This window comes from Ascaphus truei, chromosome 18 (genome assembly GCF_040206685.1).
Source record: "Ascaphus truei isolate aAscTru1 chromosome 18, aAscTru1.hap1, whole genome shotgun sequence".
Lineage (NCBI taxonomy): Eukaryota > Metazoa > Chordata > Amphibia > Anura > Ascaphidae > Ascaphus > Ascaphus truei.
This window is the reverse complement of record NC_134500.1, coordinates 14081496-14108537: the sequence shown is the minus strand read 5'-3', so window position 1 is coordinate 14108537 and position 27042 is coordinate 14081496. Positions and strand designations below refer to the sequence as shown.

At 42.9% G+C, this 27042-nt stretch overlaps 1 protein-coding gene across 5 annotated transcripts; it reads right to left on the bottom strand.

Moving 5' to 3' along the window:
* Positions 1–6355: 6355 nt before the first annotated feature.
* On the bottom strand, positions 6356–26688 carry COPS2 (COP9 signalosome subunit 2). Of its 5 annotated transcripts, none has more exons than XM_075575635.1 (14): positions 26509–26688; positions 20630–20743; positions 19890–19967; positions 17110–17235; positions 16634–16708; positions 15404–15496; positions 14337–14399; positions 14015–14189; positions 13331–13509; positions 13172–13224; positions 12186–12283; positions 10939–11021; positions 8910–8968; positions 6356–7224 (listed from the first exon to the last, which is right to left on the bottom strand). In XM_075575635.1, the coding sequence occupies exons 1-14, from the start codon at positions 26560–26562 to the stop codon at positions 7080–7082; spliced, it is 1395 nt and encodes a 464-aa protein (XP_075431750.1). In that variant the 5' UTR covers positions 26563–26688; the 3' UTR covers positions 6356–7079. The 5 variants fall into 5 exon arrangements, with proteins under 5 accessions (XP_075431750.1, XP_075431748.1, XP_075431749.1 ...); XM_075575633.1 differs by having other exon boundaries at positions 16634–16723; positions 26509–26687; XM_075575634.1 differs by having other exon boundaries at positions 15419–15496; positions 16634–16723; positions 26509–26687.
* Positions 26689–27042: the final 354 nt, after the last annotated feature.

Below are 27042 nucleotides of genomic sequence, written 5' to 3'. Positions count from 1 at the left end.
GCCCCATAAAAACCATGTACACCTACGAGAGCATGCTTGCTATTGATTTTAAAGTGGCAATCTCTCTCGGAACCAAACTGAACGAATGGCAGTGGTATGATCAATAGGTCCATTAAAGCTGCCGGATTTCATTTTTAAACAAGTCTTTTTTTTATCATTTTTTTTTTTCCATCCGATGCTGCATTCAGGAGGTTTAAGCTTTTCCAATATTGAGTGTCCGGGAGGTTAAAATGAAGCTCTCTCCATTAAGACGTTATAGGTTAAGAAAATCAGGATTTTTAACAGTAACAAAAATTTATTTACATTTTTTTTTTAAAGCAGGATATTATTATGGGGACAGGATACTAACATATTAATTAAACTCAAACGGTATATGATTCTGGGGTAATAGCTGCCTTAAAGTTTTAATGTCTTCATAGTAATCAAATTCTTTGGAGTGTTTTTACAATCTTTACCAAATCCTGTTTTTTTTTTTGTTTTTTTGTGACGAGTCAGGAAGATTGTTCGTCGAAAGTCTTTTCCTTTTGATGTTTGTTTAAACTAGTCAGGCTGCCATAATTAGCCAAATATAGATTGCTGGAAAGAACAAAAACTGCAGAATAACATTTGAGTTAAACAGAACCAAAGAAAATAGACTTTTTGTTTTTTTACACACAAACAACAAAAAAGTGACTTTGAGAGCAACTAACTCTAAGGGAGCCAATTACATAGAAAAGTTGCATAATACGACACTTTTGCTCCAGCGAGAGCAATAACCTTGGCTAGGTTACTCTGCGTGGCTCTTACAGTGCAATTGTACAGTCGTTTCGGAAATATTTCCTAATGTAAACACTCACATTGTTCTATTGACTTACATCTCTGAAAGCCACTGAGCAAGAAGTGGGAGAGCTTTATGTAGAATACCATTGTTTCAGCCTTCAAAACAAATGTCTCTTTGTATTGAATAAAAGGAAGGAGTCGCTAGGAATGTACTTAATATTGCTCACAATTGTACACCGAATGTAACTTCTCTGCTTTGACATTTTCTAAGATACTAACTGACAAGCTCTTTTAAAATGTCACTTGAGTGCTGAAAATGCTGAAGTTGCACTCCTATTCCATATTCTATTTACAATGTTAAGCAAATACCCTATACAGTAGCCCCCAATACTGCATTATCCTTATATTATCCTATCAAACAAATGTATTCAAGCAGCGATCCTCCCAGAAGCCTCTATGATAAGCCTATATGATAACTATATACAAATATATTCAGGGACAATACATGGAGCTTTCAAAAGAACTATTCATCCCACGGGTAGTACAAAGGACTCGGGGCCATCCCTTAAGGTTGGAGGAAAGGAAATTTCACCAGCAACAAAGGAAAGGGTTCTTTACAGTAAGGGCAGTTAAAATGTGGAATTCATTACCCATGGAGACTGTGATGGCAGATACAATAGATTTGTTCAAAAAAAGGTTGGACATCTTTTTAGATGGGAAAGGTATACAGGGATATACCAAATAAGTATACATGGGAAGGATGTTGATCCAGGGATTAATTCGATTGCCAATTCTTGGAGTCAAGAAGGAATTCATTTTTCCCCTTAATGGGGTTTTTTTGTTTGCCTTCCTCTGGATCAATAAGTAAGTATAGATATAGAATAAAGTATCTGTTGTCTAAATTTAGCATAGGTTGAACTTGATGGACATACGTCTTTTTTCAACCTCATCTACTATGTAACTATGAGTCATGGGTTGGTAACTTGCCTTCTGAGCATTTCCTGGTCTTCCTTTTTGTTGTTTTTAAAAATCATGGTGTTCCTAGTCTCTAACGTCCAATGTCACCACGGTAATCTTTAGACGGCCTGAGGCCGATGAGTGATCCATTGTAAACCTTACAGATACTTGATATTTCAAAATGCTTATATCTCTTAAACGGAGCAGCGGATATTAAAAATAAAAAAGCGTTGGAAAGGACAAAAGGAGAGAGGGAGATAGAGAGGAGAGACTGACAAGGTGTTGATATGGATATAGTTGTTTACTAAATGTTTTGTGTGATTTAGCAAGTCCTGTTAGATTTGCCCTAGTCCCACCACTATCGCTAAAATACACGAGACTATTTTTAAAAGATTAACCTTTTTTTTGCAAGTGGCGTTGCGTCACAGACACAGTTTCAGTGAAATAAGTTCTCTTCACTAATAATATCCATCCATTTTAAAGCTGCAGACCAAGCAATATCCTGTGTGTTTTCTTTAATAAATCAGGTCTGTGCTATGAGAAAATACTTCTTCTTGCAGCAGAGGGGTTAAGAAATAAGACACCCACTGCTTTTTTTCCCCCCCGACTGCTTTGTACATTCTGCTCCAATTCCATTACTTGTTCTTGGAAATTACATTGCATCCACATGTGGCGTTTCTTCATTTTCCTATCCATCCTCACAGCTCAGAAACTTTTTTTTTTTTTTTTTGAATAACAGCATTGTCTCTAAGACAATGCATCCGTTTCTTGGTTCTATCACAATAATTTTTTGTCTTATAAGTTTATGTCAACTAGACCAAGGGGTGCGCGGCGTTCACAGAGGCCCCACGCTCTTCCCCAAAGCATTTCAATTAAATGCCGGGGGTAGCGCGCGTGCGAGGACTCTGTAACTCACTTACCTGGTCTCCGGCAGCGACACATTGCGTCGCCATGGCAACGCAACATAAAATGATGCTGTGTTGCCATAGCACTGTGACATAAGAAGACACCGGACAAAAGGTAAGAGTAGGCAGGGGGGCGCAGACTAAAAACTTTGCGCCCTCCCGATCTAGACAGCTCGGGAAAACAAACCTGCACTGTACAGTTCATATCCCCCCATGAACAATAGCAAGAGCCCAGGGGGGTTGGGGGGGGGGGGGAGAGAGAATTTTTCAAAGAAACCAAACAAGATTTAGAAAATGTATCATTACATTTTTTTTAGTTTCCTAATGCAAAATCCCCCCCCCCCCCCCCAGCTAAAACAACTCCACCCATAATAGTTTCATTGCCTCTGGAGGTTAAGAGATCGAGAGCCTCTAATGCTGCGTGTGTGGGACATTGCACTCTCATCCCAGACACTGATCTCGTACTCTTGAAGAACTTTGGCTGCTCCTGTATTTTTGCTGTTGCAAATTGGCTTTTCAGTGTGACCAAGATTAAGAGGAAGCTTGGAAGGGTGAGGGTTGTGTGATGGCATCATGTCATTTGTGAGGTCATCAGTGACATATTTATGCATTGTATCCAAACAGACAAAAACCTGCTTCTTTATCTCACGAACCATCATGCAAAATTTGGTTAAGATGTTCAAATGAACAAACAACTTTCCAAAATACATAGTGGATTTGAACGTTACTTCATCTAGTTCCCCTAAGGGGTCAGATCAGAAAACATTTAGGAGTAGAAGGGCCACAAGCTTATTACAGTGTCATTTTCAGACTTCAATATGATTATATTTGATTATGCAAGGGTTTAGAACATTTGCACCAAAAATATTTGTGCAACCTCAACTTACAAGTGAGTTAGTGTGCTAAAACTGCACTTTGCTCCTGGAATTTTCATAATAGCCGCTTAGGCAACAGAGTCCACGGGCCACATCAAGCCATCTTCACGAGCTAGTTAAAACGTTTGCCCTAGCGCAGGCCTTTTCGACTTGTGCAAGGATCACTCCCTGTTTTTGCAAATGTAAATTTATAAAGAATGAATGCATTTCCTTAAACACGCCAAAAAAAAAAAAAAAAAGATTTTCCAAAGCCGGCACCTCACTGACACACCTTAGCCATAAAAATATCACGCATGACCGTCTTCAACTACAAATCAATCGCTTAGGACAGTGGTGCGCAACTCCAGTCCTCAAGATTCCCCAACAGGTCAGGTTATAAGGATATCCCTGCTTCAGCACAGGTGGCTCAATCAGAGGCTGTCTTTGACTGAGCCTCTGTTTGAGACACTTGTGCTGAAGCTGGGATATCCTTAAAAACTGACCGGATGGGAGGGGGGAAACTGATAGCAGTTTTCAAAATACATGGTTAGCGTGTCAGACAAAGCAATACAGATATTTCAAATGTCTCCCTTATTTTTCCTCTCGTAAACAAAAATGTACAAGCAAATTCCCACCAGCAGACGAGAAATACAGGTTTTTCAGCTTGTTGAGACTATTGCAAGGACCATGAGAGCTGGTATGGGGAATAGTATTTAAGCAGAAATCCCCTTCTGCATATGGAGGAAACAAAAAACAAAAACAAAAACAAAAACCTACAAAATTGTCCTAATTCTATTTCTAAAATCTCATTACTGTTGTGGACTTCAGATGTCCGAGAAATATTTCCTGTAACATGGAGTCATGAAAAGAACAAATAGCAGCACTCCAACAGTCTTATGCAAACAAAAATAAATAAATAAAAACACACAATAAAAAAAAAATGTTCGATCAACGTTCCAGTCCAACCATGGGCCTTTGTCATTTTTTAAAAAAAAAGGGTCAATTTTTGAACCGAAATGTTGATTTTTTTTTTTTTTTTTTTTGCATGAATGTTGGCTACTATTCCTCTTTTCCTGAGGTTTACAAAGTGTGTGTGTGTGTGTGTGTTCTTTTCTCTGGACACGGTAGAGTCACCACCATAGAGATCTTAATTGATAGAAGATTAAAGTATTTCGTTAAAGGGGCAGTTCCCTTTACTACATTTTATTTGCCCCTGCCTCTCTTCTTCCCTCCTCCCCGCCGACCCCGTCCTTTTTACATGTATAAGAAGCAGGGGGGGTCTCCAGGGATGTACCATTAATTTCCGCTCCAGGGAACCTGTTTCCCAAACGTGCCGCAGGGGAAACAAAATGGAGGTTTAAATCTCCTGTGTCACGTGGGTCAATAGGAAGCGGTGACATCATCCATCGAGGCTTCTTATTGGCCCGCGTGACGCAGGAGATTTAAAGCTCTGCATGGTAACCATGGCACCTTTTAAGTATCTCGAGAACCAAGTGGTCCCCAGAGCGGAGATGAACGAGGTTCAGCTCCGGAGGCCCAGAGGGAATCAGCTCTTTTAAGATTTTAACGGCAAAAAAAAAAATAAGGGAGAGTTATTAGGGTCTATAAAATCTCTTGGAATGGTTGATGCTTCAAATGAACACTTTGCTAGAAATCTGTAAACAGATTTAAATTCCAACAGGGGGCTTAGAGGAGCAATCCAAGCCGTTTGTTTTAGGATTGAAGCAGGGGGTCTCCGGAGCTGAACCACATTCATTTCTGCTCCGGGTTCCCCCTGCTTCCAGAGATACCTGCACCCTCTTTGAATGTCTGTATCTCCTGCAAGTTTAAAGCTCCCACATCACATGGGCCAATAGGAAGCCGCACAGGATGCGGTCACGGCTTCCTACTGGTGCGCACGATTTGAAAACCAGCCATTACGTGAACCCCAGCTAGCGAGCGGGAGCAGCAACCAGCACCTGCTTTAACCCTGTGTATATTTAAAAAAGAAAAAAAGAAAAAGGTGAATAGGTGAAAGCTTGAGACATTAAAGGGCCTTATTGTATACATACGCTGAAGCAGCCACCTGGGCCGGTTTCACCTGACAACTCCTACTGAAGACCGTGGGGATTTGCGGGTTGAACGCTGCCCGAACGGCATCGTCTGCTTGTATAGAATCACCCCCCGAAGCAAAACAGACATACGTAATGGCTCAATCAATCTTAGAGGGGGGTGGGGAGAAATCCATTTATTGAGTTAATTATTCTATGATGACTACCTTTTGACCTCCACAATGGGCTCAATAGCAGAGGGAAATCATTTTCCTTCGTTAAAACAAAGACTGTACATTACTTAAATGAACAAAAAGCCCCGACACCCACAATCTTTTATTCTGAGGCTGCAGCGTGACGACATCCTGCCAACATGTGGCCCATTACCAACAGGAGCCAAGCAGGAAACTTCCCAATAGCGAAAAAGAAAAGCAAGGGACAGGCAGCCCCCTGTAGAAGTGAATATTTCAGGACCCTGCATCTCCCCCGAGTAAATACCAGAGATGAGAATGCAAGACACACAATAGTTTTTGCAGAACACACAGGTAATCATTTATCCAAGGATTCTGGTTCCAAAAAAAAAAAAAAAAAATCCAGCACCTGATTTATCTTCGACTTCAGTGCTTTCCCCCCCCCACCCCCTCCCGTTTTGCAGCGGAGATCGAAATATTACCGATTCATATAGTCTGAACTCTCAGATTTACGTCAAATCCCTTTCTGATAACCCCGGAAATATAAACAGTTTGGTTTGTAAATGGATGTGAGAATGGATCACTAAAAGCAACCGACTTCTGATCTGCGCCCCTGCTGAATTTCCTTCTCCCATGTAATAAACACACAGGAAGAAGCAAACTGTTCAACTTCTGAGCTGCACTGTTTATTTTGCTGCTTGAAACCGAAGTGACAGTATGCCACTATAATAATGGGGTTTCTTCTACATTTTTTTTACTACACTGCAGGTACAGAAATATATATATATATATGGACACATTTTTCTGGTGGGGGAAGGTTAGAGGGAGGGAGAATTGACATTTTGCAAAATGCAGCAAACATACCAGTTTATACATGAGAAAAGAAGGAAGTGTTCAAAAGGGGGGTGGGGGTATGCGTTTCAAGTTATTGCAGGTTATTTTTGTGAGACGTTTTCTGCAGGTAAAACATGTTTAAATTTAACCAACAGCAACACGCCAGTGTATTTTAAAATCATGACAAAAAAAAAAAAAAAATATCTTCTCTCTGGTCATTTAAATTGCCTGCGGCAAAAAATTTACTAGGTCGTCGCATATTTAGGTCAAGATGACAATACAGCAAAAAATTCCGTCACGTTTTGGTTTTCTTCTGGAGGTTAAAGCTGTTTTTTTCTTTTCTTTTTTTCTTGGAATAAATGCAGCAGCGAAACACAAACCAGCTAAATCAGAAAGCGGATCTGCCGTAACTCCAATATTATTATATATTTTTTTTTTCAGGGCACACCAACCGACAGTAGTTTTGCCATTCCCAGTTCTTTTTACGGTTTACATCTTTCACTGTTGCCTTAAGTACTTTTTCCGAGTGCCGTAAAAGCTTGTTCTTGGTTAAGCAAGCTTGCCGACTACAGCCTGGTTGAGAGAATTGAGTTGGTTGGTCCATTTATCTAACGCGTTGTATCGCGCCCCACCTCTCTTCTGGTGATCCAGTTCCAGGAGTTGGTTGACTTGATCAATTCGCCCATTAATAGTGCTAGAAAAACAAAAACAAAAGATAAACATTTGAGACAACATAAAATAAATATCACGTTTAAGCAACATTTATGCGGCAATCCAGAGCAGTAGTCTATTTTGATCTGGTTTTACGGATTGGCCACCGAAGCCGGCCAAACAGTTGAACAGCAATTCTACTTGTTGCCAAGTAGAACAAAGAAAAACCAGCCAAACAAATATAAAAATTAAACCAACAACAAGTGCACTGTAAATAAAATAAAGTGCACTAAAAATGAAGGGTCAATACAAAATAATCCAGAGTAGGGGATACCGAGCAGAGCACCCCGCCTGACGCCCACTGGGAGGCAAACGCTGAAACCGCCCCAGTGGACTCGGCGTACGTGTACTCTGCCCGGATACGGGAGTGCACCAGCGCCCGGAACATGGCCACGATGTTTGTTGGGACCTCCCTCTCCAAACACTTCCGCAGCAGCAGAATCATGGTCTAAACATCTAGTTAAAAGAGGGAGAGGGGGTGTCGCCTTTTTTGGACCAACATGTAGTTGATATGTTACAAGCTTTCCAACCTCTTAGCGTCAGGGTAACCTGATGAAAGACCCCAAAAGCTTGTAACATAACTACTTGTTGCTCCAATAAAAGGTATCATGCCCTCTACTCCCTCTCTTGTTACTACATGGAAGAAAGGACCAACATGGCGTCCCACCCTTCTTTGATGTCTAAACATCTAAAATGTCTAAGATCCAAAACAAAGGATTTTGCTTCTTCTCCCAAAACAATGGCCAGTGCTGGCATCCACCTGTAATATTTTGGATCCCTCCAAACACCAACAGAGAAGCCCCTCTCCTGTTTTACTGTGGAGGGGCAGTGTCATGTTATCGATTACTATGTGTTTTTAGGGTACAAGGTACAGTAACCATAACCCATCACTAGCAAAAGTCTTCATGGAGTTTTGGGATACTGGAGATGTGAAGAGATACTCTGTATTATTATAAATGTCAGCTTGTTCTGTTAACAAAATGTAGGGAATATTTCCCATTAACCTCTGCATGCGGCATGTCGTTACGGTTACGCGAGAAATGGAATTGTTACAGTGGTGGCAAAAAAATGTTCAATACCAGGGGTCCTAAGCTGTGGTATGAGAACCAGTGGTGGGGACCCAACAACAAGTAACATGCACTCCTTTGGCTTAAAAGGGTGTCCCAAAATGCTGTGGGGAAAAAAGGATTGCATTTAAAGTTATGGTGTAATACTAAACTATAACTCAGAGGGTGAGGGAGGAAGGACACACACACACACACACACACACACACACACACACACACACACACACACACACACACACACACACACACACACACACACACACACACACACACACACACACACACACACACACACACACACACACACACACACACACACAATATAGAAACGTTGATACACCAGCAAACTATTTTTGGTACAGGGAGTTCCTCTACTTTGTTAATTTGTAACCACCTTTCAATATATAGCTGAAGTGCTTTCTGTCAAATTACTGTCACCACTTAATACGTTTAGCACAATGGTGGGTGTGTTCTCGAATAACTTTTTGCATTGTTGGTTTACACAGTGAAAGTTTAAGCTACACGTAAACAAACAAGCCATCTACAATGACAGCAAAGCAATGTCCCACTAATATTGATAATGTTAAAAAGCATGACATACTTATCCAGTATACACTGCACCAGCAAACTTTCAACATCCGCTACATCTATGTTAAGCTCCTGCCAAAGAAACATAAAAGGATTGGGTTAATATTTCACAATACAGTCACCTTATCTGCAGACTATTGGTTCTGAACATAATCCCAGTCGATTTGGAAAAGCTGCCAATGAAGTGGCATTGACTCATGTGTTTAGTTTTCATCAATGCAGCCGTTCCTTGCCTCTTGCCTTTAAGGCAATGCAGTTATCTAACCCAGGGGTGCTCAACTCCAGTCCTCAAGCATCTCCCCCTCAGCCCCCCCAAAAAAAGTAATGCTGTCTGATTACTGCAGAAAGGCAGCATCTGTATTTAACCTCTAACAGAGTCTGTTGCATCTCATGACATAGATCAATAATGATATTATGAAGTTCAACAGAGCCTCGGTGCAGACAGACTTATTCACTTAACATGTCACTTGGTGGCTTAGATCAGGGGTGCGCAAACTTTTCTGTTTGCGCCCCTCCCTGTCAGCTCTCCCCCACCTGCTCACGCCCCCTTCCCGGCTCTGAGGTTTGCAGCGTCATATGACATCATGACAATGCGTTGGCATGGCGTTGCCATCTGACGCGTCAAAGAGGCAGCAGAGACCAGGTAAGAGATTTACAGAGGCCTCGCACCTCCCCCGGCACTTCATTTAAATGCCTTGGGGAAGGGCGTGGGGCCTTTGTAACCACCGCACCCCCCCAGAAAATCCCAGGGGGTGGCGTGCCCCCCACTTTGCACACTCCTGACTTAGAGTCCCATCACCTCACTGCTTTGGTTCCTTGGACCAAGACTATGCGTAATATATACACACACACACACACATTGCATTCTTTCCCCTTTTCTTTACACAGAGAAGGAATTGACTCTCTCGTTGCATGTTATGTGTACAAAAGGGAGAGAAAAAAAAAAAAAGAAAGGTCTTGGCATTAAACTGAATTTCACACACAAGCAGCAACCACTTCTCCATGGACAATGAGCTTTGCAGATCAAAAGAACTACTAGATAAGATAGAGGGAAATGCTAGACAATAAAAAAAAAAAGTTAAGCAGCGGTGTCACTTATATCGTTGATCATTTTTACTTTAGCAAGACTAAAATATTCCTTGATAACGCTGTATCTGTTATTTTACCATGTCATAAATCTGCCATACAATAAATCTGCCATACAATAAATATCACGTTACAGGGCGGTCATGCTTTTGCAATGACCTCATGTGGAACTACTGCTGAATGATGCAGCGAGGAGATCCAAACGCTACATATAGTGCACAGTAGCTCCCCTTAAAGACGGGGATGTTCAAACAAGGGCACTAGTGCAGGGGGCTCAACTCCAGGCCTCAAGATGCCGCAACAGGTCAGGTTTTAAGGATATCCCAGCTTCAGCACAGGTGGCTGAAACAGTGGCTTAGTCATTGACTGCACCACCTGGGCCGAGGCAGGGATATCCTTAAAACCTGACCTGTTGGTGGGTCTTGAGGACTGGAGTTGAGCACCCCTGCAGTAGCTCAAAGAAAAAAAAAAAGTCACGCGTGTGGACGACAATTCTCCTTTTCCCCCCAAATACCTAAAATCCCTGAAGGGATTTTTCACCATGAAAAAAAAAAAAAAGCAATTAAAAATACAAAAAAGTGAAAAAAATATGTTTGGGGTGAGTGAGTTTACTCTTTATATAGGGCCACCAACAGGTCAAGGTTTCAGGATATCCCTGCTTCAGTACAGGCTGTGCTGAAGCAGCTTCCTATGCTGAAAACCTGACCAGTTGGTGGCCCTTCAGGACTGGAATTCTCCACCCGTTAGAACATGCAGATGGCCTACAATTAGTGGGGACCCGAGAGGACAGGAATGCTATCTTCCTGTATCCGAATTTATTCTTCTCATCCGATTTAAGAAAGGCTCACATTAGAATGTTTAAAAAAAGGACACCGTTTGGGGATGCAAGATATATGCTGTAAGACCATACACAATTTGCCACAAGCGGCGGAAATGAATTCCCTGTAGAACCTTACCTTAGAAATAAAAGGAATATGTATTCTTGTGTAAGGCTTAATTAATTTTATAAGCACTTGTGTTCTGATGTTTCGCAAAAGCTCTAAGAGAAATGAGAAAATAAATAGGATTAAATAAACAGACACTTTAGGTAAAACGAGTCAGATTAAGTGGAAGTCAACATGAGAATAGTTTGCCGTTTAAAAAGAATTTGTATGTTAAATCATGTTTGGAAAATCACACTGTGTAAAATATTTTCAGCCTCTGCTAGAACAGTGTGAAAAGACTCCGGTTTTATTTGACCAACACTGATCGTTTTACTAGTCTTTGGGGAAAAAAGGTATTACGGTTATTCTGAAATGACCAGTTGGATCTATTTCAAAGTCACTAGCTACTAAAATCTGATTGAACACTGGATGCTGTTTAAAGCGGCAGCCTATTACCATTTTGTTTTTATTACTTGCTTATTTTAATGAAATCTCTTCTTCCCTTTCCAACGTGTTTTTTTTGTTGTTTTAAAAATTGGATGCTCCGTTCAGGAGATGTCATCGTTTGGTTACATTAAACATCTCCCCAGTGCCCATTGCAACGTTACCATGCTAACCTCAATAGAGTAAGAAAACCATGCACGACACTAGATTTTTTTTTTATAACTAAAATAAGGAACAGGACATGATCAGGGGGCAAGATACTAACATTATTGGAGTTAAACATCTATAGGCCACGGGGGGGATAATGGCTTTAAAACCTCATGTTATTTGGGTTACACAAGAGCAAGACTTTAAAAAGGCTGCATTGCGTTTACTAAAAAAAAAAAGGTTTTTGTGTTGTTTTTTTTTTCCATTACAGGATTGAAGGGGTCTTTGGAGCTGAACGGTGTTAATTTGAGCTCCGGGGACCCCCTACTTCCAGAGATACTTACCTGCATAGGGGGGACGGTATCTATGCAGGTAGAGAACGGTGTGCCGAACAACATGGCGGCTTTAAAATGTCCAATGGGCCAATAGGAAGCCGTCACGTCATCCGTCACGGCTTCCTATTGGCCAGCGTAACCGGGACATTTAAACTTCACAGGGATACAGGCAACCCCGACCGGAGGCAAGAATCTATGGAAGCGGGGAGTCCCCGGAGCCGAAATTAACACAGTTCAGCTCCGGAGACCTCCTGCTTCAATCCCGTAATTGGAGAAACAAAACTCAAACGTAATGCAGCCTGTTCCACTGCTTTATTTGCACTGTGTGACAACGGACATACGACGCGAGGATACCTTCAATATGTTCCCTTATAAAGGGATCGTCCATGATGTTACTGTGATTTGTTTTCAGAATCGTCTCAAATTCAGTGATGTCGTTATTCTGATAGGCACTTTACCGAGGGGAAAAGGAAGGGGAAAAAAAAGACCGTCGTCATTGTTGATGAATATAATACAAATAACAGTGGACAGAATATAAAAAGGTTTATCACATATATAATGCAAAACATTGTTTTCCAGAGGAGTGCATACACTCTAACCCAACAGAGAGATGCAGTTGCTGGGTAACTTCCTGCCCTAAAGGGGGTCTGACACCATGCAATTCGCAGACATTGATATACTTTGTTCATTAATGCACTATGGATTGGTTCAATAATATAGATGTGCTTCGGGTGTTCTTATTTTTGTTGTAATTACACAATTTACTGCAAGCCCCTCAATGCCCATAGAACAGAGCCCTTTATTATATTATAATAAAGGGCTATGTAACAGAATAGCTCTTTATAGGTTATATTAAAAATGCTGCTACAGGGGAGAGCGGGTAAAGGATTGGTCAAGAAACAATAGGGTTTCCGGTTTTCAGTGTTTACTTGTTAAAATCAGTTTTGCTTTATTGATGTTTTTTCGTTCCAAAGTATTAGGTTTATTTGTTAAAAAAAAATATACATGTTTAGCCTTGTTAATTAAACTAATTTTTTTTTTAATGTACACGCATTTTAAAAAAAAATGTGTTTTTTGTTTCCATACTCCTTTTGGTGCCTGTCTCTCACGTGACAGGGTTGCTACAAGGAGGTGGAAACCCAATTACGAAAGGATGCTTCATTTACAGTTTCTATCGGTTGTAACAGGAAATGCAAGATGATCAGCTGATGGCGTTTTTCTGTTTTTCAGCTTAAATGTAAAACCGGAATCCCTATTTCTGAGCCAGCGACAAGTTTACAAATCTTAAAGGTTTTCTTTGTTCAATGAAAGGAAAAAGAACGCTCAAATAAAATGCTTACCTTACTAAATTTGTCATTGCTAGAATTTCGGGATCATTTTTGTAGGGTTTAGCCTAGATGTAAAAATGACACTAATGTAACTAAAAACACAAAACCAAAGCAACAAAAAAAACAACAACAACAACTAAATCACAGGCAGACACCGAACGATATTTATACCTCCTGAGAATCAAAGGGGTTAATTCCGGATTTCATGAGCATGTTTGCCAAGACCAAATATTTCAAGCAGGTGGTTCGCCTGGGACTCCCAGATTCGTCGTAGTTCTTAAAAGCTTCAAAGAAATCAGTGTGCGCCTTTTCAAACTCTCCTTCTCGTAAGTGCATCTTTCCTCCGCATTCTGAAATACAAAAACACACCTGCAATGACCTTCCGTTCTTGTAGTTACCAGTGCACATGGGTAGGTTTCAAAAGCATGTTACAGGTGTTTATTTTCAGACCTCCTAGTGTGGTACAATGCTAATGCACAGGATTGTGGGTATAAGGCAGGGGGGGTCTCAACTCCATTCCTCAAGCCGGCGCCCTCCCCCCCCCAGTGCCCCAACAGGTCAGTTTTTCAGGATATCCCGCTTCATCCCAGGTGGCTCAATTGAAGACTGAGCCACCTAGGCTGAAGCAGGGATATCCTGACCTATTGGTCTGTATCTCAGGAAGCAGGGGGTCCCCAAAGCTGAAATTAATGGGGTTCAGCTCTCGAGACCCCTTCCCCCCCCGCACCTATGTAAAAAAATAAAACCTATGAATTACTCCCTTCAAAGTAACATAATTCAAAGAGAGAAAGAAGTGATTCACTTCCATTATAACAAAAAAAAAACTACAAGATGTACAATGACCAAAATACTTACCTCTAATGACTCCCATGATGAGTGGGTGTGGGATTGCGGATTTGATGTGCAGGGACTGCTCGTACAGTGCTTTCAGTTTCTTGTTGTTTTTCTGTGCGGTGTACATTTGAATTTCCAACGCGTAAATTTCCAGGAGCTGTGTGCCCTTCTTCAGGTCGTCCTCTCCGTCGTCGGTCTGCAAACACAGGACATTAGCGTGACTACCTACCTCACTTTTCCGAACTGCGCAGAAGTACCTTTCACAAAAGTGTCAACGTTTGCGCCGATTGCCATATATAATTTTTTTTTTCATTTATATATAGATTTTTTTGTTTTTACTTACTTCGAGAGATCTCTTCTTGCCCTTTCCAACGCTGTTTTTATTTTTAAAATCTGATGCTCCGTTCTGGAGATATAAGCGTTTGAAATATTAAGTGCCCGGGAGGTTAAAATGGAGCTCTCCCAAGAGCCCATTTGCAGTCTAAAGGTTACCATAGTAACCTCAGTAGCTAGAAATTCAGAAAACCCCAATTTTAAACACTAATAAAAACTTTATTTTTAAATTTTTTTTAAAAATAAGGACATGCTCAGGGAGGCGAGATTCTAACATTACAGGCGCTAAACCCGTGTAGGGTTCTGTGGCAGAATGTGGCTGTAACTTGGCACGGGTTATATTTTCTGCATACATGAATTGTGAAGAGTATACACAAGGAGTGGCCAACTCCAGTCCTCAAGAGCCACCAACAGGTCAGGTTTTAAGGATATCCCTGCTTTCCTCTCCAGTCGAACACTGAGCCACCTGTGCTGAAGCTGGGACCGATTGAGCCACCTGTGCTGAAGCTGGGACCGATTGAGCCACCTGTGCTGAAGCTGGGACCGATTGAGCCACCTGTGCTGAAGCAGGGATATCCTGAAAACCTGACCTGTTGGTGGTCCTTGAGGACAAGAGTTGCGCCGCAACCACCCCCCTCCCCCCGATATACACAGCAATTGCTGGATTCTCTACACCGATTGAAGTTTGCATCAGAATTTCCCTTTTTATCCTTGAAACTGTAATCAAAAATGTCATTTCAGAGTTTCAAAATGTTGAAGCAAACACTGCTTTTTATCAATAGAACCAACAGCCCCTTATTGATGCAATTAACCAGTAATAAATAAATTTAAAAAAAACACACAATTTTATTTTTTGTAAGTTCTGGTTTTGGATCTAGTACGTTATTTAAATGACGCCTTCACCGCCAAATTAAATATTGCCTCTCAATAGCCTAGAAGAGCCTTTTACTTTTTTTTTTTGTTATTGTTACAAATCTAAAAATAACATGTCCATGCTCAAGGCTCTGGACTAGGGTAAGGGTTAAGAAAGAAATGCATTGCTAAAATAAAAATAAATAAATTAAAAAACACATTTACATCATCGAAAAGTACCTGACACGACTGGTGGAGCTGGCGCAAAATCTTCTGCAATTTCCCAAATTCTTCCCTCTCCAGATATAATTTGCCAAGCTGCAAGTACAAATCACAGGCCTGGGTTAGCTTTTAAAGACGCCTCTCTCTATTGGAGGGTTTAGGAACATTGTGCATACAGACCGATAACAACCTTTTGGAGGTTCCAAACACAAAACAAAAACGCCTCGCTACATAATATTACGGTCATCCCCGAAAGGTTTGTCCTGCATGTCCTGGGGTTAAGGAACATGTCAGACTCGGAGGATTCCCTGCTGGTCAGCAGCTCACGCTTGGGTGGGCCTTTCGGCCTCGCGCCTCTGCTACTTTTCCCTGCCACAATCTCTCAGGACATATCCTGCAACGCATGTCACGTGTGTGTGTGTGTGTGTGTGTGTGTGTGTGTGTGTGTGTGTGTGTGTGTGTGTGCGCGTGTGCGTGCGTGCGTGTGTGTGTGCGAGTGTGTGTGCGAGTTACTTTCAGGTTTCTCTGTGCCAAGAAAATCTAAACACTTAGAGCGGTGGAATCAGATATGTGGCCGCGGCCGTTGAGCCGCAATCAAGTCTACGCCGGGGTTCGGCCGCAGAGGGGCCCTCGGCCGCAGCTGCTGGACGCTCGGTCGCCTCGGTAAGTTAATTTAGCGGTTGGGGTAGAGGGTCTAGGATAGGGGTTTTAGGGCAAGGTGTGTACATTTTTATGGTAGCAGGAATTAGGGGTTTTTAGGGTAAGGTTAGAAATTTGGCAGCGGCGCTGCCGTCGGCAAGAGGTCCCAACGGCAAGGTAGCAGCTCAAGGCCGGCGGAGACTTGGTCGCGGGTAAACAAAAATGGTGGTTTAAATCTCCTGCACCACGCAGCCCACTAGGAGGCTGCAACGTCATTAATCGCGGGTTCCTATTGACCCGTGGGGGGGGGGGGGGGTAATAGAATTTAAATATGGGGACAAACCAGCTGCACCTTTCCCAGAATGGCAGAACGCAGCACTGGAACCTGAAATGAACGCTGCTCAGCTCCGGGAACGATCTGCTTCCCACACACAATAGAGATGGGGGGGGAGGGGAGGGGGGTTGGGGGCTGGAGCCCGACATGGACTGCTGCTTTTACCAACGCATTGGTCGTGGGACCCCAAACATTATTCCTTTTATTGGTGTTAAAAAAAAAGGCGGACGACAATTTTAGTGCCACAGAGGATACCGTACCTTTGTGTTGGTTTTAAACCACAACCGATCGTTCTTTGCATCTTTCAAAGCATCAAGTGTTGTTTCATAGAACTCCTGCAGAAGGTCCATCTTAGACAGAAAAGGGCGAGAAAAGAAATAACACAGAACATTTTCTCTAAGCGGTTTGTCCAGGATCTGGAGTGAATTAAAACAATCCCCTACTGTCCCATCACAAGCAATGTCGCTCTCAAGGGCAAGCACCCATTATTATGCGAGTGACAGGAATTAGACCGCAGAAACCTGTTGCAGCGTAACACATTGCTGTGTAAAGAAGGCGATATTTCAGATGCATGCAATGTATAGTACAGGTTTTAATTAAACCAGTCATTAAATTCTGCGCCTGTTTCAAGGATTAAGTTGGGTTGTCCATGGGTACCACAGAAATGCTTAGTTATGGGTCTACCACGTAGCATCTTAAGAACAATGTGAACACATATTAAGGCAAAATTTCAAACCTGCTTGGATGTGGAGATATAGTCAAGGATCGAGTTAATAGACTTTTCGGAGTAATTTCGCGTGACCGCGCTCCGGATGTATGTCAGCAGTTGCTTGTATCTGTTCATCATTTCAGGAAAGTTAGTCTATCAGTTAAAAAAAAAATAAAACAACAAAAAAACACCACACTTGAATTGGGTTGCAGAACGTCACAAGAAATACACACGTTTATTCTGCATGCTCATATAATGTCACAACAAAATAATAATCCACTCCCCCCCTCTCACCCCCAAATCCACATTTGTTTTCTCTGCTATTAAGCTTGAGTGTGTAGAGCAATGTTTTTCAGGGTTCCTATGATACCTTGGGTTCCCCGGGCATCCCTAAAGTGTCCCCTGTAATTTTCTGGTCAATAGAAAATTGTATCAAATACAGAAGCATTTACAATGCATCTGATCTCAGACGCGCTATTAGACAGGGTTGGGGTTCCTTACAATGCATCTGATCTCAGAGTTGCTTTTAGTGATGGTGGAGGTTCATCAGAATTTCACTTAAAGCTGCAGTTCAGGCAATATCCTACATGTGTGTTTTTTTTTAATAAATCAGTTCTGTAGTAAGAAAAAATACTTTTAGCATTTTCTGTTTTTAAAAAAACAACTTTGAAAGACCAATTTTCTTGTATTCTATTTTAACAGTCATTTGCTAAGGCACTGCCCCTTCATGTCCTGTCACAAGCTCTGGCACACCCCTTTGTCAGCCCTGCCCTCCCTCTAGCACATGTCAGTGCAGGAGTGCTCATGAATATTCATGAGCTTCCACTGACTGACAGAAGCAAATAAAAACATATGCCAGTTCTAATTATGTCACCAAATTTCGCCTATCAATACATGGAGAACGAATTGACTGGCAGCTATACAGTTCTTTAGGTAATTAGAGATTGCACACATAAAACTATTGAAGTAAAAAAATTAATTAAAAAAAAATAAAAATAAAAAAGACTGAACTGCAGCTTTAAGGTTCCTTAACTAAGAAAAGTTGGAAATCACTGGTGTAGACACTTTGATTATTTATTTAAAGTACAAACAAAACAAAAAAAAAGAGAGAACTATTTCCCTTAAAGTTCCAATGTTTTGTCTATGAGCTGGGATTGTTTGGAAATATTAAACATTTTGTGTTTCCAACTTTTTCTCCCTCCCCCAACCACAAAATGCTTCCGAACCAATATCTGTTAATGTGTCATGTAACCAAAAAACTGCCATGATATTACTCGGGTGCACTGACCCACTACCGTTATAATGCAGTAAACCGATTGACTATTTCCTCAAATGCTGCCCTCCCCTCCTGCCATGTACTTAAACTAGGTGCATGTTTCAGGAGAATGGGAACCTTGATGTTTCCAGTTCATGTTTGACACCTGTATGAAACTAGATCCTTGGGATTGACCGGCAACAAAACAGAGAAGTTGGAAAGCAGAGTTCCACGTCAAACTACAAGTGAAAAATAATCGCCTTGTAGCTTCTACGTTACAGTAGGCAAGTGAAAGCATTATTCCAGTGATTCCAGCTCCGGTCCTCAAGCCCCCCCAACAGGTCAGGTTTTAAGAATATGTCTGCTTCAGCACAGGTGGCTCAATCAGTGGCTCGAAGGCTGAGCCACCTGGGTTGAAGCAGGGACTGATTAAGCCCCCTGAGCTGAAGTAGGGATATCCTTAAAACCTGTCCTGTTGGGGGGGTACTCAAAGACTGTAGTTGGAAAGTAACCAATGATTAGTGGATCGTGCTAGCAACTTGTGGTCAAGCTTAAGAACGAGCTAAACAGTGTCATCATTCCACTCCAGTGCTGCAATGGATAGCTTGGGAATCTTTAGCCAAGAGACCCATGACTATAAAAGTGAAACAACATTGTTTTCGGTCTGTTTTGGGAACCTCTCACCCGTCCCCTTCTTCTGTGCATACAACATAAATTGCTGCAGGTAAACAAGGGTAGGTCTCTAGTCTGACCTTACATTCATCATTTAGCCCCTTTATAATGGTCTACGGTGGACATGCCCTTGCAAATAAACTGGTCAATCAGCGCATGTTTTGACAAATCAGACCCAATTCCCAGGGTGAATTACATTATTAAACACAGGATTACCAGAACTATATATATTATTAAACAAAAGCTTTGTGCATGACTCCTGGGATGTAATGGCAGCCCCTTACCCCCTTATTTTTTACTTGTGTACCCTACCCCCTCCCCCTGCAAATGTTTATACATCTATGTATGCTGTTATTGAATAACCCCACTAAAAATGTATGTTTAAAATAAATAAAAAAAAAAAAATCAGATTACCTTCCGATATATTTTATTTTAACGAAGGTCGCGTCCATTCTTAGTGCGGCGCGAACAAAAAGGTTGTGCCTCTATGAGGCAAGCCGTAGAGAGCGCGACTGCCGAGCAGACAAAATATTTGATTTTGTTGCGTGACGGCCGGGTCACGTGAGCGGTTCAGCCAATGAGGGCGAACCAGCTCCGTGACATCACGGCCACGCCTCCGACACCCCATCGCGTCTCCCCCTAGGCCACAAATCGCCTCTGCGACAGGCAGCCTTAGGCTGCGCTTATACAGACGGCGACGCGACCCATGACATCACCCGTCGCAATGAGTTGTATTTGAAGTTTAGGCGACGTCACAAAAGGGGAGGGCAAAGGGACGGAGAAGGTCCCGATTGGTTGCAAGGGGAGACCGTCGCCGGAAAAAAATCAAATATCAGCAACTTTACAGCTATATGCGATGCCAGCAATTCAGAAGTTGTACCAGTTTGAAGTTGATTTTGATCATCTGCTTCAGTGCTTTAAATCCCCATTCTCCTTTTTCACCTTCCAACTCCAAAACCTAGACACAAAAAAAAAATTAAAAAAAAATATTTGTCTACTTTCTAAGAAATACTTTAATATAAAGCACAGCTTCAGCCCCACGCTTCTTTTACAGAAGTACATGCAACAGCGTCACGTCATTGCCATGACCCAATTAAGCCAGTGCAGGGATTAGGTGTCTCCAGTCATTTGTTGACTATATTGCACTAATGCAGGGGTGCTCAATGGCCTCCAACAGGTCAGGTTTGCAGGAAATCCCTTGCTTCAGCACAGGTGGCTCAATCTTCGCCTGAGCCACTGATTGAGCTACCTGTGCTGTAGCAGGGATATCCTGCAAACCTGCCCTCTTGAAGACTGGAGTTGTCTACTCATGGCCTTTTGTATATATTGTTTTGGCAGACCCAGCAAAGACTCCACTTCTGTTGTACCTGTGCAGGGGTGGCCAACTCCAGTCCTCAAGGGCAACCAACAGGTCTATTTTTAAGGCTATATCCCTGCTTCAGCACAGGTGGCTCAGTCAATGGCTGAGCCACCTTTACTGAAGCAGGGATATCCTTAAAACCTAACCTGCTGGTGGCCCCTTGAGGACTGTAGTTGGCCACCCCTGCACTAGTGCCTATAGCAGTAAAATACTGGTCTTTCATATCCCCATACAAAATATAACCGGAGGGGTACTAGTACCTTCTGAAAGCTGCTGAGCGCTCCTTTGGGGTCATCTTCTTTCAAAGACTTTGAGTTGTAGTACTGGTTTTCCAAATCGACGTTGGGCTCAGAGTTACTGTCCTCCGAGTACTCCTATGTTTGAGAGAAACAGCAACATTAAAAAAGTAAATAGAGACATCACCAGCTTAGGCCGCGTTCACACAGGGGGCTTCGCGACGCTGCGTGTGCACGCCCGCATGTGCTGGGCGATGTGTGATCATCCCCAGCAGACGGAATGATACGACATCCAGGAAATGAGTGAGAGCGAGTGGGGCGCAGTGTCTACTTTCCCAACGGAGTCAATATAAATAAAAGGCAATATGCAATAGAGAATCTTTCTACTCCACCTCCTCTCCAGGTTGGGGGAAAAAATTCAAAAAAAGAGAAATACCAACTGGGGGACGGGACAGTGACAGACGTCAACATCTTTAGATCTATTCAAAACCTTCCAACTGCCAGTAAACCTCCGATACATTCCTTATTGCTAATTCCTAATCATATTCTGAGAGGGGGGTAGTCCCCCGTCCCCACTGTCCAGTATCTGGTCAATTTCAGCAGCCAATCAATGTAAAACGCCTGGACATTGATTGGCTGCTGAAACTGACGTCGCGCTGCTGCAGCCGGAGATCACAGATTGAAAAGACTCCCGCGACTGCAGCAGCGTCACCGCCGCACTTTGCAGCCAATGGTAGTTTCAATACTGAACACTACCATTGGACGCCAGGCATCAGTGACGAACACGCGTGATATGGGTGGGGGTGGGGGGGGGAGATAAGCAGAAATACATATGAAAAAAAACTGAGACGCCAGTGCTGAACCAGACCTGTTGATGGACCTTGAGGACTGGAGTTGGCCACGGCGTATTAGTACAATAGGTTTAACTTGTCCTGTATGTAAATGATTTACATTGCTCTCGTAAGGTGCCCTTTTATTAGGCAGAACAGCACATTGCCTGGCCTGACTTCTGGGCTGCAATGTAATAACTGCGTTGTGTTTTGCAGTACTAAAGATTTATCAAAACAAGGCCATGTTTTGGAGTCTGATGGTTAAAGAAACAAATGGAATAATATTTATGAAATTCAAGGAAAACATTAACAGTCACCCTGCGCGCAGCACTAGTTATGAAGACCTGGCATAGTCCAACGAAGCCGAAGTGGAATACAATAATTCTATGCTATATATTATAAATCAATTTCAATAGTGACAGGGGGAACCCGCAGTGCATCCCAACGTTTAGGTAAGAGTCTCCCCTTTCTACAAACAGAACGAGGGAGGAGAATTAATGTCAACAGCTTCATGGCAGGCTACCTAGGTTACTAGCTGTGAAGGCATCTTTTTTGCACTCAGATGCTGACTCCAGGTGCCCGTGAACTCACTGACGCCACTTTCACTCCCACTGTGTCCAAGTTTCCCAACATACCACTTAGATTGTAAGCTCTTCGGTACAGGGCCTCTCTTTAACTTCTGTTGTCATTTACTTGTTTCTCTTATCCCCGCGGTTTGCATTGTATGGACTACGTGGAATTACCAAATCACTTTTCCTTTTTAAGATCCCGAGTCTGTCCCCCAATACAGACGTCTCACCTTAGAATGAAAACTAGAAAGATCAGAAAACTTACGGTGGCTCGATTAATAAGCTAAACATCTCATGCCACCAACCGTGAGAAACTTTTATTACAGTTAACATTACTTGTTGACTACACAAATTGTTGAGAATTAGAAAAGGGATGGTCAAATATTTACCATAATATAATACAAAAGAAAGAAAAAACTCTGCTCTGTTTATTATAGCCATTTGACATTGAGGCTATAATGAATTACAATAGATTTTGCAGTGCATCACTCAGACTATGCAATAATAGATAACTCATTTTTATAATGTTTTACCAGGAAGTAATACATTGAGGCTTGCTTCTCGTTTTCAAGCACATTAGTACATTCAAACAGCTCCCCCAAACCTGCCTACGGCTTGTTATATAGTGCGTGTGCTGCCGTCAAGGATAAACTGTGGGAGGCTGACGTTGAGATGCACGCGTACGGTCGTGAGCGATGGCGCGGCAGATCAGAGCAAATACAAGAAATTTGTATTTTCGCGCTACTGCCACTCACCGAGTCAATCACAGCACGGCCTAACGCTGTGACGTCAGAGCCACGCGCGTCCCAGCTTGCAACATATAAAACTAAACGCGCCCGCACGCGCACTCTATATTACAGACCTTAGGCTAGGTCCCCAGTACATGCTGCAGTGCGCGCTATGGCGTGCGCTGCTGGAACAAGAACCGCCCCTCAATGGGGCCGGACCCACTAGCTGCCTTGGCCGCCGCGCTGCTCGACAAGATTTTTCTGAAGACAAGAAAATTGTCTTCAGTAGTGGCGACGGAGCGCTGGCCACACCCCCCGGGGGTTCAGCCAATGAGGGTGAACCAGCCGGGTGATATCATGGCCGTGCCCCCACCCGTCATAATCTCCTGCAGCTCAGCCACAGACCGGAGATCACAGCTGCACGCGCCAACAGCCGCCGACACTGGGGCCGTAGCCTTAACCCATACACCTACAGCAAACAGTGCTTATACTGCAGTCAGGGATTCTGGGTATTGACATGCAAATGAGCACCAATGTAGTGTCAGGCTGTGTGTGTTCTGTGTGATCTCTCCACCCATGAAATGATGTCCTTGGCAGTGATAGCGCTTGATGGCACAAGTTTAAAGATTCGTAAAAACAAGGACTATTAATAACGGCTTACGACACACCAACTAAACATTATGACACTGGTAAAACATGGCAGTAACCACCACCGTATATCTTAGGATGCCTGACGACACGTCAGAAAAATTGTCTATACAATGCCAACTTAATATGATAGCCCTGTTTATCTTCAGCTACACTTAAAGGCTAGAGGAGTGTGCTGGGTCGGACACAGAAGCTAAAAGAAACTGATTCACTGGTACACTTGTAGCCCAAAGATTCTTTGCTCTGTAACATCCTAGCTTCTAAAGGATATTAATGTAAAATACATAACAGCATCATGGCCTCTGCTATGCAACCTGTTGCCAAGATGTACGAGAGCAGGTTTGGGTTTTCTCTTAAGCGTTAGACATACCACAGGTTCATATGTCAAGTTCTATTACACACAAGCACACCAGAGGAGAGATTGGACAGCGCCACCAATGAAAACTACCCCGTTAAATGTCTCATTAAAGTCTAGGTCAGGTGTGCACAAACTTTCCCCCATGCACCCCCCCCCCGCCCCTTAACATGTCTCCGGCGTCAAAAGACACCGCGGGGGTCACATGACATCACGTTGCCATGACAAGGTAAGTAAAGTTACAGAGGCCTCATGCGATCCCCCGGCATTTAATTTAAATGCCTTGGCGAAGAGCGCGGGGCCTCTGCAACCGGCACGCCCCCCAGTTTGCACCCCTGGTCTTGGTCGGCAGTTCCCAACCTTTTCTTACACTGTGCATCCCCGGCTAGAAAATATTTGTTATGTGAACCCCTAATTAATCTTCTTGCCTACTCAGACTATTGCTAAGAAAACTGTGTAACCGATCCCAGGCAGTCTAGTGTTCTGAGTTCATGGGGGGAATACACACTTAATAAGGTCCCAAACTGCACCTCAGTGTGTGCAGACAGCATGGGGGGGGGGGGGGAGCTATAGCTGTCAACTACTGCAGGAGCTTCCAACGTCCCGCCCCACAGTGCCTTACTACTGTAGATGCAAAGTATTATGGGGAACAACTTTGGAAGCTTCGACTGTAAGTGACAGTTATACAACCCACTAAGGTGCACTGGGAGGGGGAGGGGGATCCACCCATTGGAGGCCCCACAAAAAAACCCTAGGGGTTAGCAAACCCTTATTGGGAATTACTGGTCTATGTAATCATTTAGGGACTATGTTGGCCCCATACAAATAAAGGATGCTACTGTAAACGCAAAAATAATAACAGAACAAAAATGGTGCATTATAATATTAATTAGACAAGTGTCTGTTACCATAATTTCTCTGTTAAACTTAGACATTGAGGATTTGCTGCTAAATTAAGGTCTTGGTACCCACTTCTTTTCCACAGCTGCCCTGTCTTCACACCACTATTCTCAAGCTGTTATAGTTACTAGGCAATCCGAATAGGTTTAAAGATGTCGACCAGGGGGCCGTAAAAGCAGTTAGTTTCAAAGTAGTGGGCGTTTTATACATGTCAGTCATAAGCAAAACAGTCCAGGTAGAATACGTATAAAAAAAAAGAACCCAAAAAATAAACTGCAATAAAAAATTGTAATTTTTAAAGAATGTCACAATACCCTACTGAGAATTCCAATTTAAATCTACGCATGCTTCATCTTTGATTATATAAACCCCATTTACAGCAGATGTTAGAGTACACATTTCTCAGTTAACATTCACCTCTTCAGTGCATAAAAATAACCACAGGACACAACCACTGTGTTTGTGTGATTATATATATAAATATATATATATATATATTATACATTATACACACACACACACACACACACGTTAAAACGTTGACATTTGCTGAAATATTTTTAAATACTGTAATATTCAATTGTTTTCATTTGTAATAATGGATCTCGTGGTCCTTTACAATGTGCCTGTGATCTCATAATGCTGTAGTATATGTTCCATGTAAAAATGATTTCAGGCAAAAGGTGACACACTGTGTGCTCATTTGCATGTCATTTCCTAGAATCCCTTGCTGCAGTGGGAGCACTGTATGCTAGGTCAGCGCTGCGCAAACCTTTTCAGCTGCGGCCCCCTTCCCCAAAGGTACGGCTTCAAATGACGTTGCATGTCACGTGACCCTACAGTGTCATTTGACGCACGTTGCCATGGCGACGCGTGTCACATGACCCACAGCGACATTTGCCGCTGCGTTGCCATGGCGACACGTCGCCGAAGACCCGGCTACCAATAGGTAAGTGAGGTTATAGAGGCCTCACGCCTCCCCTGACATTAAATTAAATGCCTTGGGGAAGAGCGCCGGGCCTCTTTAACAGCCCGCGCCCCCCCCCATGCAAATTCTCCCGCTCCCCAGTTTGCGCACCGCTGTGCTAGGTGATAATGATTGAAAGCCAGGGTTGCAGACCTGTCTAAGACATGTGAACACAAGTGATATTCTTTATTGGCTATATGCTAACGGTGGCGTTTTTTTGTCACCTTTTTCACCCACCATAACTTAAAATGTTGCCACACACACACACAGAACAACACATTATGAGATCACAGGCACATTGTAAGGGGCCACGAGATCCATTATTACAAATGAAAACAATTGATTACAGTATTTTAAAATAATATTTTTTGACTGTTCAGCCCGGGCCAACACAAGTTAGCAGACTTACTCCTCTTGGGAGATATCAGGGTCTCACAAACACATCTTTATTCTCTGTCCTGTCAATAGGTGTCTAATTTCCCCCTTGGACAGAAATAACCAGGTGCACCTCATGCCAGGATATTCTGCAATGAACTCAAGGCATGGCTGACAGTCTGTAGGTGAATAATCACCTTGTATTACATGCACAATGTTCAAATTACACTATAATTACCGAGTGCGGTACAAAAAATAAAAATCAGATTTGCTTGGGCCTTGTGGGGCAATTCTGGGCCTACAAGAGTTATTACCAAACGAGTCACAGGTGTAAGATCCCATTTGTAGCACGAAGAGCAAAAATTGGAGATGGCAGCTGCCATATTTATTCCGCCCACCGGCTAAAACAATCAAGTGAGCACTTGAGGAAGAGTGACTGGGAGGGAGGGCACGTCCTGGTGACATCTGAGGGACACCCAGGCCCAGCCACCAGACCTCCGGTGAAACAGCTTCCCCGCCGCCCCAACCTACCAAGTCATAATCATCCTCATCATCGCACATGAAGTCATCCTCCATGTCAGACATCTTGGGCCGGGAGGGGGGGAGGGGGGAAGTGGAGCCAAGTGCCCTTCCCAGAATCCTCAGCGCCCCCGCCGGAATTATTCGGCCCTGCTGCGCCTTTCTTTTTTTTTTTTTTGTTTTACTCGTCCGGAACTATGGATTTCGCTGCCCGCTGGTTCCGGGGGGCGCTCATTCTGTGTGACACCTAGGAGCCGGAAGAGGCGCGGCCGCACACGCAGGGAAGAGACCTCCTTAGCAACCAGGCCTAGCAACGGCGCGCTCTGAGGGCTGGGCTGCAAACGGCCTGCACGGCGTTGCTATCTGACAGGCATGTCATTGTGAGGTTGCAACCCAGGGCATAATACAAACTGAAGACACCAGGGGGTTCATATTAACCCATTCCCTTGCCTTTTAGTGATATGTATCCCTACCCTACAACTGTGCTTATTTAGCAGGAACACTAAATGTATTTGGGTCCTGTTAGGCAAGCTGTATTCATTAAAC

What these genes read in the sequence shown, in the direction of transcription:
- COPS2 (XM_075575633.1), bottom strand. Translation starts at nt 26,562, where the DNA reads ATGTCTGACATGGAGGATGACTTCATGTGCGATGATGAGGATGATTAT. An exon ending in TCAAAATCAACTTCAAACTG is followed by an intron (nt 17,236 to 19,889) that starts GTACAACTTCTG and finishes TTTAACTGATAG; the next exon opens with ACTAACTTTCCTGAAATGAT. An exon ending in TATAAGGGAACATATTGAAG is followed by an intron (nt 11,022 to 12,185) that starts GTATCCTCGCGT and finishes CATTTCTCTTAG; the next exon opens with AGCTTTTGCGAAACATCAGA.